This window comes from Cotesia glomerata, linkage group LG6 (genome assembly GCF_020080835.1).
Source record: "Cotesia glomerata isolate CgM1 linkage group LG6, MPM_Cglom_v2.3, whole genome shotgun sequence".
Taxonomy (NCBI): domain Eukaryota; kingdom Metazoa; phylum Arthropoda; class Insecta; order Hymenoptera; family Braconidae; genus Cotesia; species Cotesia glomerata.
The window spans coordinates 26075437-26088515 of NC_058163.1; the positions used below are offsets into that span (position 1 = coordinate 26075437).

At 29.3% G+C, this 13079-nt stretch overlaps 1 protein-coding gene across 1 annotated transcript; it reads right to left on the reverse strand.

The window, feature by feature from the left end:
- Window positions 1-8875: 8875 nt before the first annotated feature.
- Window positions 8876-10323, reverse strand: LOC123268091. Its single transcript, XM_044732974.1, has 4 exons — window positions 10128-10323; window positions 9954-10053; window positions 9632-9874; window positions 8876-8883 (listed from the first exon to the last, which is right to left on the reverse strand). Exons 1-4 carry the CDS (start codon window positions 10236-10238, stop codon window positions 8876-8878), a joined length of 462 nt encoding a protein of 153 aa, XP_044588909.1. The 5' UTR covers window positions 10239-10323.
- Between the last annotated feature and the right edge of the window lie 2756 nt (window positions 10324-13079).

Sequence of the window (13079 nt, forward strand, 5' to 3'; positions counted from 1 at the left end):
TAGGTTGACGATGCGTACTATAAAGTGGAAAACACATTGTGCTATTAAGTTTAACAGAATTTGCAATGCATTCACATGTATTTTTGTCAGAACATTTACTATTTATTAAACCACGACAATCTTCGTCATATATACAATTCATTCCTAATCCAACTGAAAATTAGTTCCAACTTTTTGTCAAAAATGATTGATTTATTTCGTTTTTAAAATAAATTAGCTGATGTCGACTTACCTAACATACATTCATTTTCTCTGAGATTCGCAAAATTTGGTTTGCATTGACAAAGTGAGTTACTGCACATAGAATTTACTATTATGCAGTCGCTGTCCTCTTTACAATTCCCACCAAGCATTGGTATACAACTGCTTTTATTTTTTAGTTCGTGATTTTCAGCACACTCACACTTTTTATCTATTGAGCATATTGCATTGGGTATCGGGTGGCAATTATAATCATCTATGCAAGAATCTTTCAGAGAAACTACAACATAATCATCATATTACTTACTTCGGAAGAAAAAAAGCATCTTTTTATAAAATAAATAAAAAAAAATCTCTAACTTAATTAAAGATTTTTCAAAAATTATCAAATTTTTCAGAACAATTTTCTCGATTAAAAATATTGAAGATTTTCAAAATTTAAGAAATTATTCAATTAGGTCCAATTTTTAGAGAATCAAATTTTTATCAATAAGTCTATTGATAAGTGAATAGGTTTCAAATTTTGAAAAATTGACTATTTTAAAACAATTTATAGATTTTCCAGCTCATAAATCAACTAATTGATAAATTTTTTAACACTTTGAGTTTTCCATATTTTTTCTTTTAAATACAGTCAAATTTATACACTAATTCTGCCTATGGATTTAATTAAAATAATTTAATTGATACACTGATAAAAGGATTTAGTACGAAGTACTAACAAATATTTTATACCCATCAATATTATTTGTTACAGTTTAATAAATGATTTCGTTATATGAATAAAGCTTTATAACATGGAAATAAATATTTATTTGCACAAAATAATATTTAGTAACAGGTACTAAATATTTTTTTGGTAAGTATTGTCGGTAGATGGCTATGCTTTAATTCCAATGTTTATGTGATACATAACCTATTCACTGACTCAGAATATTTTATTAAGCTCGATTTTTGGAGATTTATCTTCCATTTTAAAACACACATACTCCCAATAAATAGCTTCTATTTATATCTTTTCTCAGTAGAGATTAGTTTACATTTTTCAATTTGTCTATTATTGATATGTTAAAAACTTGTTTAATTTTAAATTTTATAGATGTCTCAAATAAAAAATTATACTTTTAAAATATACATTTTACCAGTCCAAGCAAGTCAATAATTACAGTTTGATTATTAGCGTTGCGTTTAAAATTTACCATTTTACTTTGTAAATATTGACGTTGCTTGTATTAGAAATTTACTAACTTTATTTTATACTATTTACATATCATAAGATCATTTTTTAGGTACAAAATGATAAATATCAAAGTCTGAATTCTTAATAATTATACTTAAACATTTTAGACATTTACATAGCGAATATTACTGTTTGAAATAGTATTTTTTTTTCCATGTAAAGAGTAAATTGTAACGTTTAAATGGTAAATATTATAAAGTGAATAGTAAAATTACGATTTTACTGTTTGAAATGGTAATTTTTAGCAGTTGATCATTACTTATTATAAATCGACTGTTATTTTTTACAGTTTACTTTTTTCCGTGTACCTATTACTAAATATTTGGTAATGAAAGGTTTGTAACTAGATCATTTAGTTATCTGTTACTAAATCTTATTAAATAGAACTAAATCCTTCTATTAGTGTAAAAAAAAAAATGAAATCGTAAACCAAGATTATAATTTTGGATAATTTAATTAATTTGTATCAAGTAAAAAAATTTTTAAATAACGTAAAATTCAAGAATAATTTTTTAGATCAAGAAATTTCTTACTTAAATCAAGTTAACTTTTTAGTTGTGTACTTACTAGGAATACATGCGTTTTGTCGGTACACAAATCCAGGCTTGCATTCACAAACAAGCTTATTACAAGTTGAATTTTCTAATTTGCAGGGATAATAAGGTGTACAAAAACTTACTGGATCAGGTACACATCGGCCTATGTGATCAGAATAATATGTATCACAAGAACACTCATAGGATGGAGAACATTTTGAAAAGGGCAAATAAGAACTGCATTCGCTGTGTTTTAGGCATGGCATATTAATGAAAACTGAAATTATACTTCAATATTATCTGCAATTCAAATTTGTTTTTATAGTTTTATTAACCAGTTTACCTTTTACGCATTTATTATTATAAAATACCATTCCGTTTTCGCATGAACACGTATTATTAACGCAAATAGACTCTTTAGTTGAGCAATCATCTTTAGACCAGCAAAAACCATCCATTGGAGATTTGCAATATTGTTTCACTTTCAATGCACTTGGTTGATCGGGACAAGTACAAATTTTTTCCTTCGAACACTTTGCGAATTTTACTTGCTGGCAAGTTTCATCGTTTTCACAATGTTTCCCCAAAACGTCTTTAATAATTATTATAAGTCTTATTATTCAACTATTATTTCGAAACAAGCATACACGGAAAAAAGTAAACTGTAATATTCAATCAAATTCCGGTTAATTTTAATAGTTTCAAACAGTAAAGCGGACATCGGGGTGAAAAAAATATATATATTACAGAACTTAATGTAGAAAGTATAAAAGCCAAGATTTATAATTTAATATCCAAAATAAGTGATTAGTAGCTGTCACTATAGTAAATAACGACTCTTTCATCTTTCAAAATTACAGTTTCAAACAGTAAAAATTGCCATTCTAATATACAGTCTATATTATGAGGAGAAGGGGAACTCAGATGAAAGAGAAGGGGGTCTCACTCTGGGAGAATTTAACGTTTGAAACAGTAAAAATTATACTTTTAAAATATACATTTTATCAGTCCGAACAAGTCAATAATTACAGTTTGATTCTTAGCGTTGCGTTTAAAATTTACCATTTTACTTTGTAAATATTGACGTTGCTTGTATTAGAAATTTACTAACTTTATTTTATACTTTTTACATATGATAACATCATTTTTTAGGTACGAAATGATTGTAAGATCGAGCGAGCCTGGCGAAGCCAGGCGAAGCTCGATATTAATTATATCTATAGCTTCGTTCGAAGAGATCACTAAGTAGTACCGTCCATGTACGCTTATACTTACCACATATTTAAAAGTAAAAACAAAAGCTTTACGCCCTAGCAACCGCTTTGTTTATTAATCATATAGTTTAGCTAAGATTAAATAAAGAAGAGATCGCAGGGAGGGAAAAGAATAAAATTATGAACGAAGCAGGGAGGGAGTGATCTCTTCGAACGAAGCTATAGATATAATTAATATCGAGCTTCGCCTGGCTTCGCCAGGCTCGCTCGATCTTACAATTATATCTATAGCTTCGTTCTCAAGATCACTAAGTAGATGTTCAGAGCTACAGTGAACATAATTTAAATAAAATAGAACTAAATTCAAAACAGTTTACATTTTTTTTTTTTTTTTTTAAATTTTAATGAACACACATAGAGGAACAAAATACAATTATGATAAAATTGTCTCAGCAAAAGTATTTTTATCAGGAATAATTGGTCGGTTATAAAATTTCTCAAAAGTCTTTGATTTATCCGACCAGCCAGCTAAGTTTTTAATAATATCTAGGTTAACGCCTTTTTTAAAAGCAGTAGAGGTAGATGCATGTCTCAAACTATGAGACGTAAAGTCATTACCTACACAGCTTTGTAAAAAAGAACGAATCCACCTACTTACAGTATCTTTCGACGCTTCTTTAAAAGGTTTAACAGTAGTAATAAATAATTTATTTGGATTAACAATTAAATCAGAAGTTTTTTCTAAATATTTTTCTAAAGTTAAAACAATACAAAGTTTTGAATTTTGTAAAAATTTTGGTAAAAGTAAGAGAGGTTGAGAGACACCTCGTCTAGAAGTCTTAATCTTATCAGATATTTCTATTTCATAATTATTACCTCTCTTCAAAATATTACACCTTTTAATAGATGCAATAGTTTGAATACGATGAGCAGTAATTAACGCCAACAAAACAGCTAATTTTGTAGTAAGAGCAGGTAAATCAAGATCATTTAAAGGGCTTAATAATTCTAATTTCTCTAACACAGGATCTAGGCTAAAAACTCGATCGTAGCGAGGCTTAGCTGGTTTTAAATTGTAAGCGCCTTTTAAAAGGCGAGAAATTAAAGGATTTTTACCAATTTCAGTAACACAAATTAAAGATAAAGCTGAACGAGCAGTGTTGAGTGTGCTGTAATTAGCACCATTATTAAATTTATCCGTTAAAAAATGAATAATGTCTTCGTCTTGCGGCTTAAAAATTTTAATATTCCTTGAATAACAAAAAATAACCCAATCACCGATTGGTTTAGAGTATTGATGTAGGGTTGAATGGGAAATAGAATTGATAAGTAAATCAACTGCGTCCTCAGTCACACCTCGTTCCTTGAAGGCCTGGCGGATAATCGTGCAGCCATCAGTGACATCTTTTGGGCAAGAGGATGTTGTACTTGTCTACAAGGAGATCGTAGAAGGTTAACATCAGGTTGAAAAATAATTGGCTGTGAGTCAAGTAATGAAAGCCATAAGGGATACCATGGCTGACCACACCAATTAGGAACTACTAAAATACCACAAGCCTGGTCTGTTTGAATTTTCTTTAATGTTTTCAAAATTAAAGAAAAAGGAGGAAAAACAAAGAAATAAAAATTGTTCCAGTCAATAGTGAACGCGTCAATACAAAACGCTAGCGGATCACGATGCCAGGAACAATATTTCTTACATTTTTATTAAGATTTGATGCAAATAAATCAATTTCCGGTTTGTTAAAAGAGAAACAATTTCTTGGTAAGCAGAAAGTGATAACTCCCATTCTGTATCAATATTACTAATTCTTGAAGCTTCATCCGCGTCCACATTTTCTTTAGATGGGATGTATGACGCAAACAGCCAAATATTCCTACTCTCGCACCAACTCCAAATTTTAAAGGTTAAATCATTCAGGTACTCGTATTTAGTACCGCTCATTTTATTAATATAAGCGATAGCCGTAGAATTATCAACTCGGAGCAAAATTTCACAGTTAGATAAATTAAAAACAAAAGTCTTCAGACCATTAAAAACAGCTAAAAGCTCAAGATAATTAATATGAAATTGTTTTCATGGTAATTCCAATGACCATAAATTACTTGACCTTCACAAAAAGCTCCCAGCCAGTAGATGAAGCATCAGAAAAAATAATCTTTGAGAATCTTGAATTTCTAATAGGATTTTTCGACGAATTGATATTATTTAACCACCAATCAAATTCACTGATTAAATGAAGTGGTAATTGCATGACACAATCGTAATTATAATTAAATTTTAATAATTCGAGGTAACGGTGTCTTTCAAATTTCTTTGAATGGAGCCAACCATAATTAACCGCTGGACAAGCTGCTGTAATGTTACCAACAAATTGAGAAAATTCTCTAATCGAGCAGTATGAAAGATTTTTAAATTTTAAAATTAAATCATAAAGATTAATTCTTTTCTCTTCTGTGAGCTCCATTGTCATGTTAACTGAATTGAAAATAAAACCGAGAAATTTACAAGAAGTAGAAGGAATGAAGTTACTTTTCTTCTCATTAATTAAAAAACCCAAAAGATTCTAAAAATTCTCGCGTGACTTTAATATTTTGCGCACATAAAGCCGCAGAAGTTGCTACTAACAACCAATCATCCAAATAAACTACTGATAACCAGCCCAAAGACCGTAAAAACCTAACGATTGCCTCCCAAATTTTTCTAAAACCCACGGAGCAGTGCTTAAACCGAAAGGTAAACAGATAAACTCGTAGAGATGATTATTCCAAATAAATCTTAAATATTTCCAGTAGTTTTTATGGATTGGAATCATGAGATAAGCATCCTGTAGGTCAAAGCTAGCCATGAAACATCCTTCTGACATCAGTTTGAGAACCGTACGGAAATCTTCCATTTTAAAATGAGAAGTGTCAGTGAATTGATTTAAATTTTTTAAATTCAGAATAAATCTCATTTTCCCATTTTTCTTAGGAACAAGAAAAATACCCGATAAAAATTGCCCATTTTCTTCTGTACATTCTTGAATAGCACCAATAGACAGAAGGTCATTAATGGCTTCCTGCATTTTAATTTTATCATTATTAGAAAAATTATCATTTGTGGGAATAAAAGATTGAGTTGGTGTCGAAGAAAAAGGAATTTTATACCCAGAAATTGTTTCTAAAATAAACGCGTCAGAGGTTATGCTAGACCAAGCGTGTAAAAAATATTTTAAACGACCAGCAATAACTCTCACCTCTACTTTTGAGTTGAAGCTGGAGGATGTTGGGCCTGATTCGTTTGGTTCCGAGCCCGGGATCGAGTTGCAATTTGATTGTTTTGTTTGTTTGGGTACGTTGGCTTGGCAAACGGAGGACGCTGGTAGCCCGTCTGATTGAAGTTTGCTCGAGGGCCAGACGGGCCCTTCCAGTTTAAAGAAGTCCGTGTAGTTGGAAAATCCTTTTTTGGAGGTTGGGGTTTAATAGATAACCCTGTTTTTTCCACGGCAACCGAATTTTTAATGCGCTTGCCAAGATCTTGACCAAAAAGAAAATCGTCAGTAATAGAATCTTCAAGGACAGATTTTCTTTTGTCATCCACACAGGGGTAAATTTGTGAGCGTCTGGATTTACAGAGCTGATGAAATGACTCACAAAAAAGAGCACTGGAGTCACATAGAAGTTGTAACAACTGGGTTTTATCGACAGGTTCAACTTCATCATTAAAAATATTACAAATTGCCTGACCAAGAGAAACTAAACCACGACCAATCAAATCTTGGTTATTTGATAGATATTTGTCACGAGATTTAGCCGTCTTGTGGAGAAGAGGCAGCAACTCCGGGTTTAAAACAGGAGATGATAAAGTACAATTACCCTTGTTGGGATATTTATCAATAATTGTCGTCTTATCATTTTTATCTAAACCTGATGAAATGATAGCTTTCCAACAGTCCGACAATTCAGGATGAATGCTGTAGGTTTTTCCTTGTGAAGGCGTTTATCCTTGCCCAGCATTTGGAGAACGGAATTGGACAGGGAGGGAACTTCAGGACCCTTCGATCTCATGCAGTTCGCCTGACGCCTTAAGATCGTGTGTACAATCAGTTTCAGGATCAGAGTCAGAATAAACACTCTGACGACGGTCGTCATCATCTGAGTCTGCAATGAGCATAAGAGCTAGGTTAAGATAAGCGACCAGGAAATAAATAAATAAATTCCTGATGCAAAATAAAATCAGATTATAAAAATCTAATTTTACTATTTTAAAGCTTAACCCAGTCAAAATAGGTACAACAAATTCAAAATAGAAAATTGTTGCCCAAAAATGATAAAAAATTAAATAAAACAAAATATAAATAATTACCCTCAGATAAGAGGTTATCAACGGGAGATTTAGTTGATGCCTTAGCTTTTTCAAGATCAATTAAATCACGATACTTTTGTAACTTTTTTTCGAAGGATTGTAAGAGGGAATTATCCTCAGCCTTACGCTTAGACATGATGTTTAATAATCAAAAAATAACTATTTAATCAATATAAGAAGATTTTGTGATGTTTATTCAAAGCGCACAAAAAACGTAATGATTAATAAACAAAGCGGTTGCTAGGGCGTAAAGCTTTTGTTTTTACTTTTAAATATGTGGTAAGTATAAGCGTACATGGACGGTACTACTTAGTGATCTTGAGAACGAAGCTATAGATATAATAAATATCAAAGTCTGAATTCTTAATTATTATATCCTTTAGCCATATCAAAGCAAATTTTTTTTAAGGGAGTTGGGAAAGAACGGATAGGGGAAAGGGGGGGGGGACCTACTCAGTGGGAATTTTTCCGTAATTGAAAAAATAATCAGACAGCCCAGACTGGGAATCGAACCCAGATCTCTCGGTTATGCGCCAAGGGCTCTTCCAGTTAAGCTATCCGAGACAAGTACTGACTACTTTATTCAGTCACGTATATAACCGTGGACCTACAACCTATTACTGTTTGAAATAGTATTTTCTTCCATGTAAAGAGTAAATTGTAACGTTTAAATGGTAAATATTATAAAGTGAATAATAAAATCACGATTTTACTGTTTGAAATGGTAATTTTTAGCAGTTGATCACTACTTATTATAAATCGACTGTTATTTATTACAGTTTACTTTTTTCCGTGTAGCTTTTTGATTCATTTATCAGAAAAAAAAATACAACCCATAAAAAAATATTTAATACACGGAGAAAATTATATTATATTATCTACAATAGGAAATTTGTCCAGTGTTGAAAAAATTAGTTTTATAATTTTGGAATTAGAATTAATAATCATTTATTACCAATTTCTATAATAAAGTATCCTAATATGTTTCCCCGAGTCGAAATATTAAGCATAATTTAAATGAATTTCATTTTGTAAACATTAAAAACGTAAATTAAATGTAAGATTTAAAAAAATTCAAAAACTTGATACGCAGTAAAAAATTTTGCGTCATTGCGTCAAAAAATTTTGTGGTCAAAATTTTTATGTTAAATATTTAACACTTTTTTGTGTTGATTTAATAGAATAAATGTTAAATTTACACATAAAAGTATTAAATAATTAACATAAAAATTTTTTCTTTAATTTTTAAAATTAATTCACCCTGTAAAAAAATTGAGAACAATAAAAACGGTGTCAAAAAGTATTGGTTGCATAAAAAATGCACAAGGTGAATTGATTAGACAGCTGTTATTAATATAAATAATTATAATTAGAATTATAGAGTTGGTAGGTACTTTAATAGATAGATAGGTAGAGAGATAGATAGATTTGCTTTATTATGCAAAGGCCTAATGGCCGAATACCCGAGTCAGAATAATGAACCTACATAAGCCTACATGAGCCTACAGGACAATTTTTAATTGTTTTGATCGATATTTTTCTTTAATTGTTTTGATTGATCAATATAACCTCGCAAAATACACTTATACCAATAATAAATAGTACAATATAAATAAATTTAAATAGTAACTAAAAATTTATTGATAAAAAAACTTAAAAATTCAATTTATAAATTGAATAATATCGATCAAAACAATTGAAAATTATTCTGTAGGCTCATGTAGGTTCATGTAGGCTCATATAGGTTTATTATTCTGACTCGGGTAGAGATTTTTTATTTAATTATCTAAGTAGTATTAATTCCTATCGAGTTAAATTAAAAAATCTACTATAACTAGATCATAATTTTTACTATTTACTTTCCTCTGTGTATTTAATACGTTACACTGATAAAAAAATTAACTTGGCTCAAGAGCCAAAATCTTGAACCAAGAATACCATTTTGAAAAAAATGATTTTCTTGAGACAAGAAAAATTTACTTAAATCAAGACTAATTTCTTGACTCAATAATATCATTTTCTTCAAAATAGTATTCTTGGTTGAAGATTTTGGCTCTTGAGTCGTTAATTTTTTTATCAGTGTATAACTTACTAAATATGCACTTGTTCAAAATTTGTGTGTGATTCTCCTTGCATTGACACTCCTGATCAATGCAAACAGAATTTTCAGTCACGCATGTTTCATTTTTCCAACAAAATCCGCCCAATATTGGAGCGCAAGCTGTTTCATTGTATTTAATATTGTTTTCCCTGCAAACACACTTGTTTTTTGAACATTTTGAATGCCATATTCCATCACAGTCCTCATGTATTTCACAAAATCTTCCCAACGCAGCTAAAAATTATCAAAATTAACTGTGTACTAAAAAGAAAAAAACTTTTTTGAACTTTTTCAAGGATCGTTCAATTATTACGTTTTAAGTTTTTTTCCGTACACTTGAATGAATCTTCAGAGTCCATCTGCTTGCAATAATCATTTAGGTTACAGCACGGTCGCTGTAAACCGGGCTTACACTACCAAAACAGGAGATCATTCATGAAAATCTTCTTTTTGAACTCATTTTATAATCATATCATCAATTACTTACTTCAACATCCCTTAGCACGCACCGATTCTCTGGATCATCATCGACCAAAAGAGGAGAGCTTTCAATTAGAATTATCAATAAAAATAATCCACTCAAAGTTGAAGCCGACATTTTGAGTGGATAATTAATCAAAGTTAAAAAAAAAACACTTTAGTTAAAGTCTAATAAATTTTGACTGTATGCTAAGATGGTTAGCTTACTTATTGACAGGTCGACCACCCAAAATTTATTTTATATTTTTACAAATGATTGAGTAAACTAATAAAAAACGATTTTTTTTACGACTATATTTTTACAATCATTTCCGAAAGTGATAAAATATATTGAAAAAAGAAAAACAACAGTTATTACTTCAAAAATAATTTCTGATAAGAGTTTTATTGTTGGGTTCTAAATTATGATGATTGAATCGATCATTTAAAGTACTGTTACGTCAGAAAATAGTACTTTAATTGTATAATTACCTTGCTCCTTTTTTATCCTTCATCAAGTGAAATAACTGGGATGGAGCTATAAAAGTGACTGTTAAATATAATACTTTATTTTAATTCAAAGTTTAATTAATGAAATTTATTAATTATGAAATATATGTATGAACAACTATTTTAAGTAAAGCCGAATTTATTTAACAATCAAATAAAATAATTTACAAAAATCAATATTACACTTATAAATTCAATACTAAACAATCAAATACCCAATTATAAATTCGAGTTCCATAATTTTACAAGTTATCAATTTAAAATATTATACTTAAATAATTAAGAATTTAGAATTTACCTTGTTAAATTTAGTTGAATTCTTAGAAGAATTTCTATTTACCCATTGGAACCCGAAGTATATTAATATTATTATAATAATTATTTATTTTAATTTATAACTTCATTCATTGTAAATATCAAAATTCTTATTAAGTTATGAAGTTAATGATTCATAATTTAAAATTAATAATTTAATTCAATAAAACTCAATAATTGATTATTTGATTCAAATAACTCTTTGAAATATATTAACTTAATAATTCAATTATAATTATTTTCAATCTGTATAATTAATCTTTTTATTTTTTTATTCATTGATCTTGACTGATTGAGTTCTCAATGGAAACTAAAACTTCTTTTTAAAATAGTAAAACTGTTACCAAGTAACTTCCCTTCCAATTAATTATTATTTAATTGTGATTGGACAATATAAGACAATAACCAATCAATAATTATTCCTTTAATTATATTTATATACATATATATATATATATATATATATATATATATATATATATATATATATATATATAAGTTCTTTTCTTACGGCCTATAGTCCGTATTAACATTGATATTAAGGAGGTCCTTTCGCCGCTAATGTAAAATAATAGTATATTACACACCTAGGGAAGTAAAGTAAGAAATGTCTCAGATCACATGTAATTGTTGGCCGAGGCGAAGCCGAGGTCAACAAACATGTGATCTGAGGCTTTCTTATTTACTTCCCGAGGAGTGTATACTATTTTTTTGTCCGACGAAGGCGGAAAGCGGCAACTTAGTTTAGCGCAGCGGGACGAAAGTTGCCACTTTCCGCCCGGAGGGCAAAAAAAAATATTAGATTATGAGTAAATTTAATTTTTTTTTAATAGTTAAGGTCCTTGTTTATCTTATAGTGAGGTTTAAATTATACTTTACCGGACAAATTTTTGAAAAAATAAAATTTTTAAATGTTAGTATTTGTTCAGAGTCTTACGAGAAAATCAGACGTTTGCAGTATTTCTCGAATTATACTATCAGTCATGGATTAGATGAAGTAAAAAAAAACTAAAAATCAGATTTTCGAAATATTCAGGTTTTTTTTTTTGCAATAAAATATATCAGTTACCGAGATATTTATTGAGAAATTATTATATAAAAATCACAAAAAATTCTCAAGTTACCTACAATAAAATGGAGTCAAAAGATTTGGCAACGTTGCGTAGCGCGCGAGCTTCAGACCATTCAATAAATTCAAACTAAACTTTAACGCGCTTATGTTTTTCATGCATACTTATTAGTTAATTTATTGTTAACAAATTTTCATAATTCATAATTGAAAAATAAAACAATAATTAAAAAATACTAGCATTCCTGCCATGAGACATTAGAATGTTATGGTTTTGTGACTAAACATTTTTAATTAATTTATTTATTTACACTGACTGCAAAAAGTTAAACACGGTTAAGGTTATATTGTGCAAATAAAAATGTAAACAACCGAAATAAAGCGTTGCCAAATCACGAACAGGTTACTAACAGCTGATTTACAACAGTCAAATTAATTTTTGTATTTGACTATTTTTTTTTTTAATTTTCAAAATTTCAACGATTAATGCCTCATATAAGGTAAAAGCCCCAATATATGATCATGTACCAGTATATGATCACTCCATGTATTTGTATACCTATATTTGTGAATATAGATATACAAATACATGGAGTGATCATATACTGGTACGTGATCATCTATTGGGGCTTTTACCTTACTATTTATTTTTTAATTTTAGGAATTTTTATGGGTTTTGTATTTTAATTTATTAAAAATTTACTACTACAGTTGTTATGACTCAACTGGAGCGAAAGGACTTCCTTAAGTTACAACTCAATATATTGATTATTTTATTTCTCTAAAACATTACTTATTTATTTATTTATTTAATCCCTTTTCTCATAATAAGAGAACCTTTAATATTTCATTTACACAATCAATGGTGTAAATTTATTTGTATTTAAAACATTATTTAGTGTGCAATCAGATGGCGACACTAATATTAAAATCAAATTGAATAACAGTCATTACGTGACGTCACAGTACAATAAAAAATTTTTTAGAACTCCTAAAGTACACGGAAAAAAGTAAACTGTAATATTCACCCGGATTCCGGTTAATTTTTATAGTTTCAAACAGTAAAGCGGACATCGGGTTGGCAAA

Excerpts from the sequence above, each read along its gene's own strand:
- LOC123268091 (XM_044732974.1), bottom strand. The coding sequence starts at position 10,238 with ATGTCGGCTTCAACTTTGAGTGGATTATTTTTATTGATAATTCTAATT. Across the intron at positions 10,054-10,127 it reads GCGTGCTAAGGGATGTTGAA|TGTAAGCCCGGTTTACAGCG; the intron begins GTAAGTAATTGA and ends CTGTTTTGGTAG. Across the intron at positions 9,875-9,953 it reads TACGGAAAAAAACTTAAAAC|CTGCGTTGGGAAGATTTTGT; the intron begins GTAATAATTGAA and ends GATAATTTTTAG.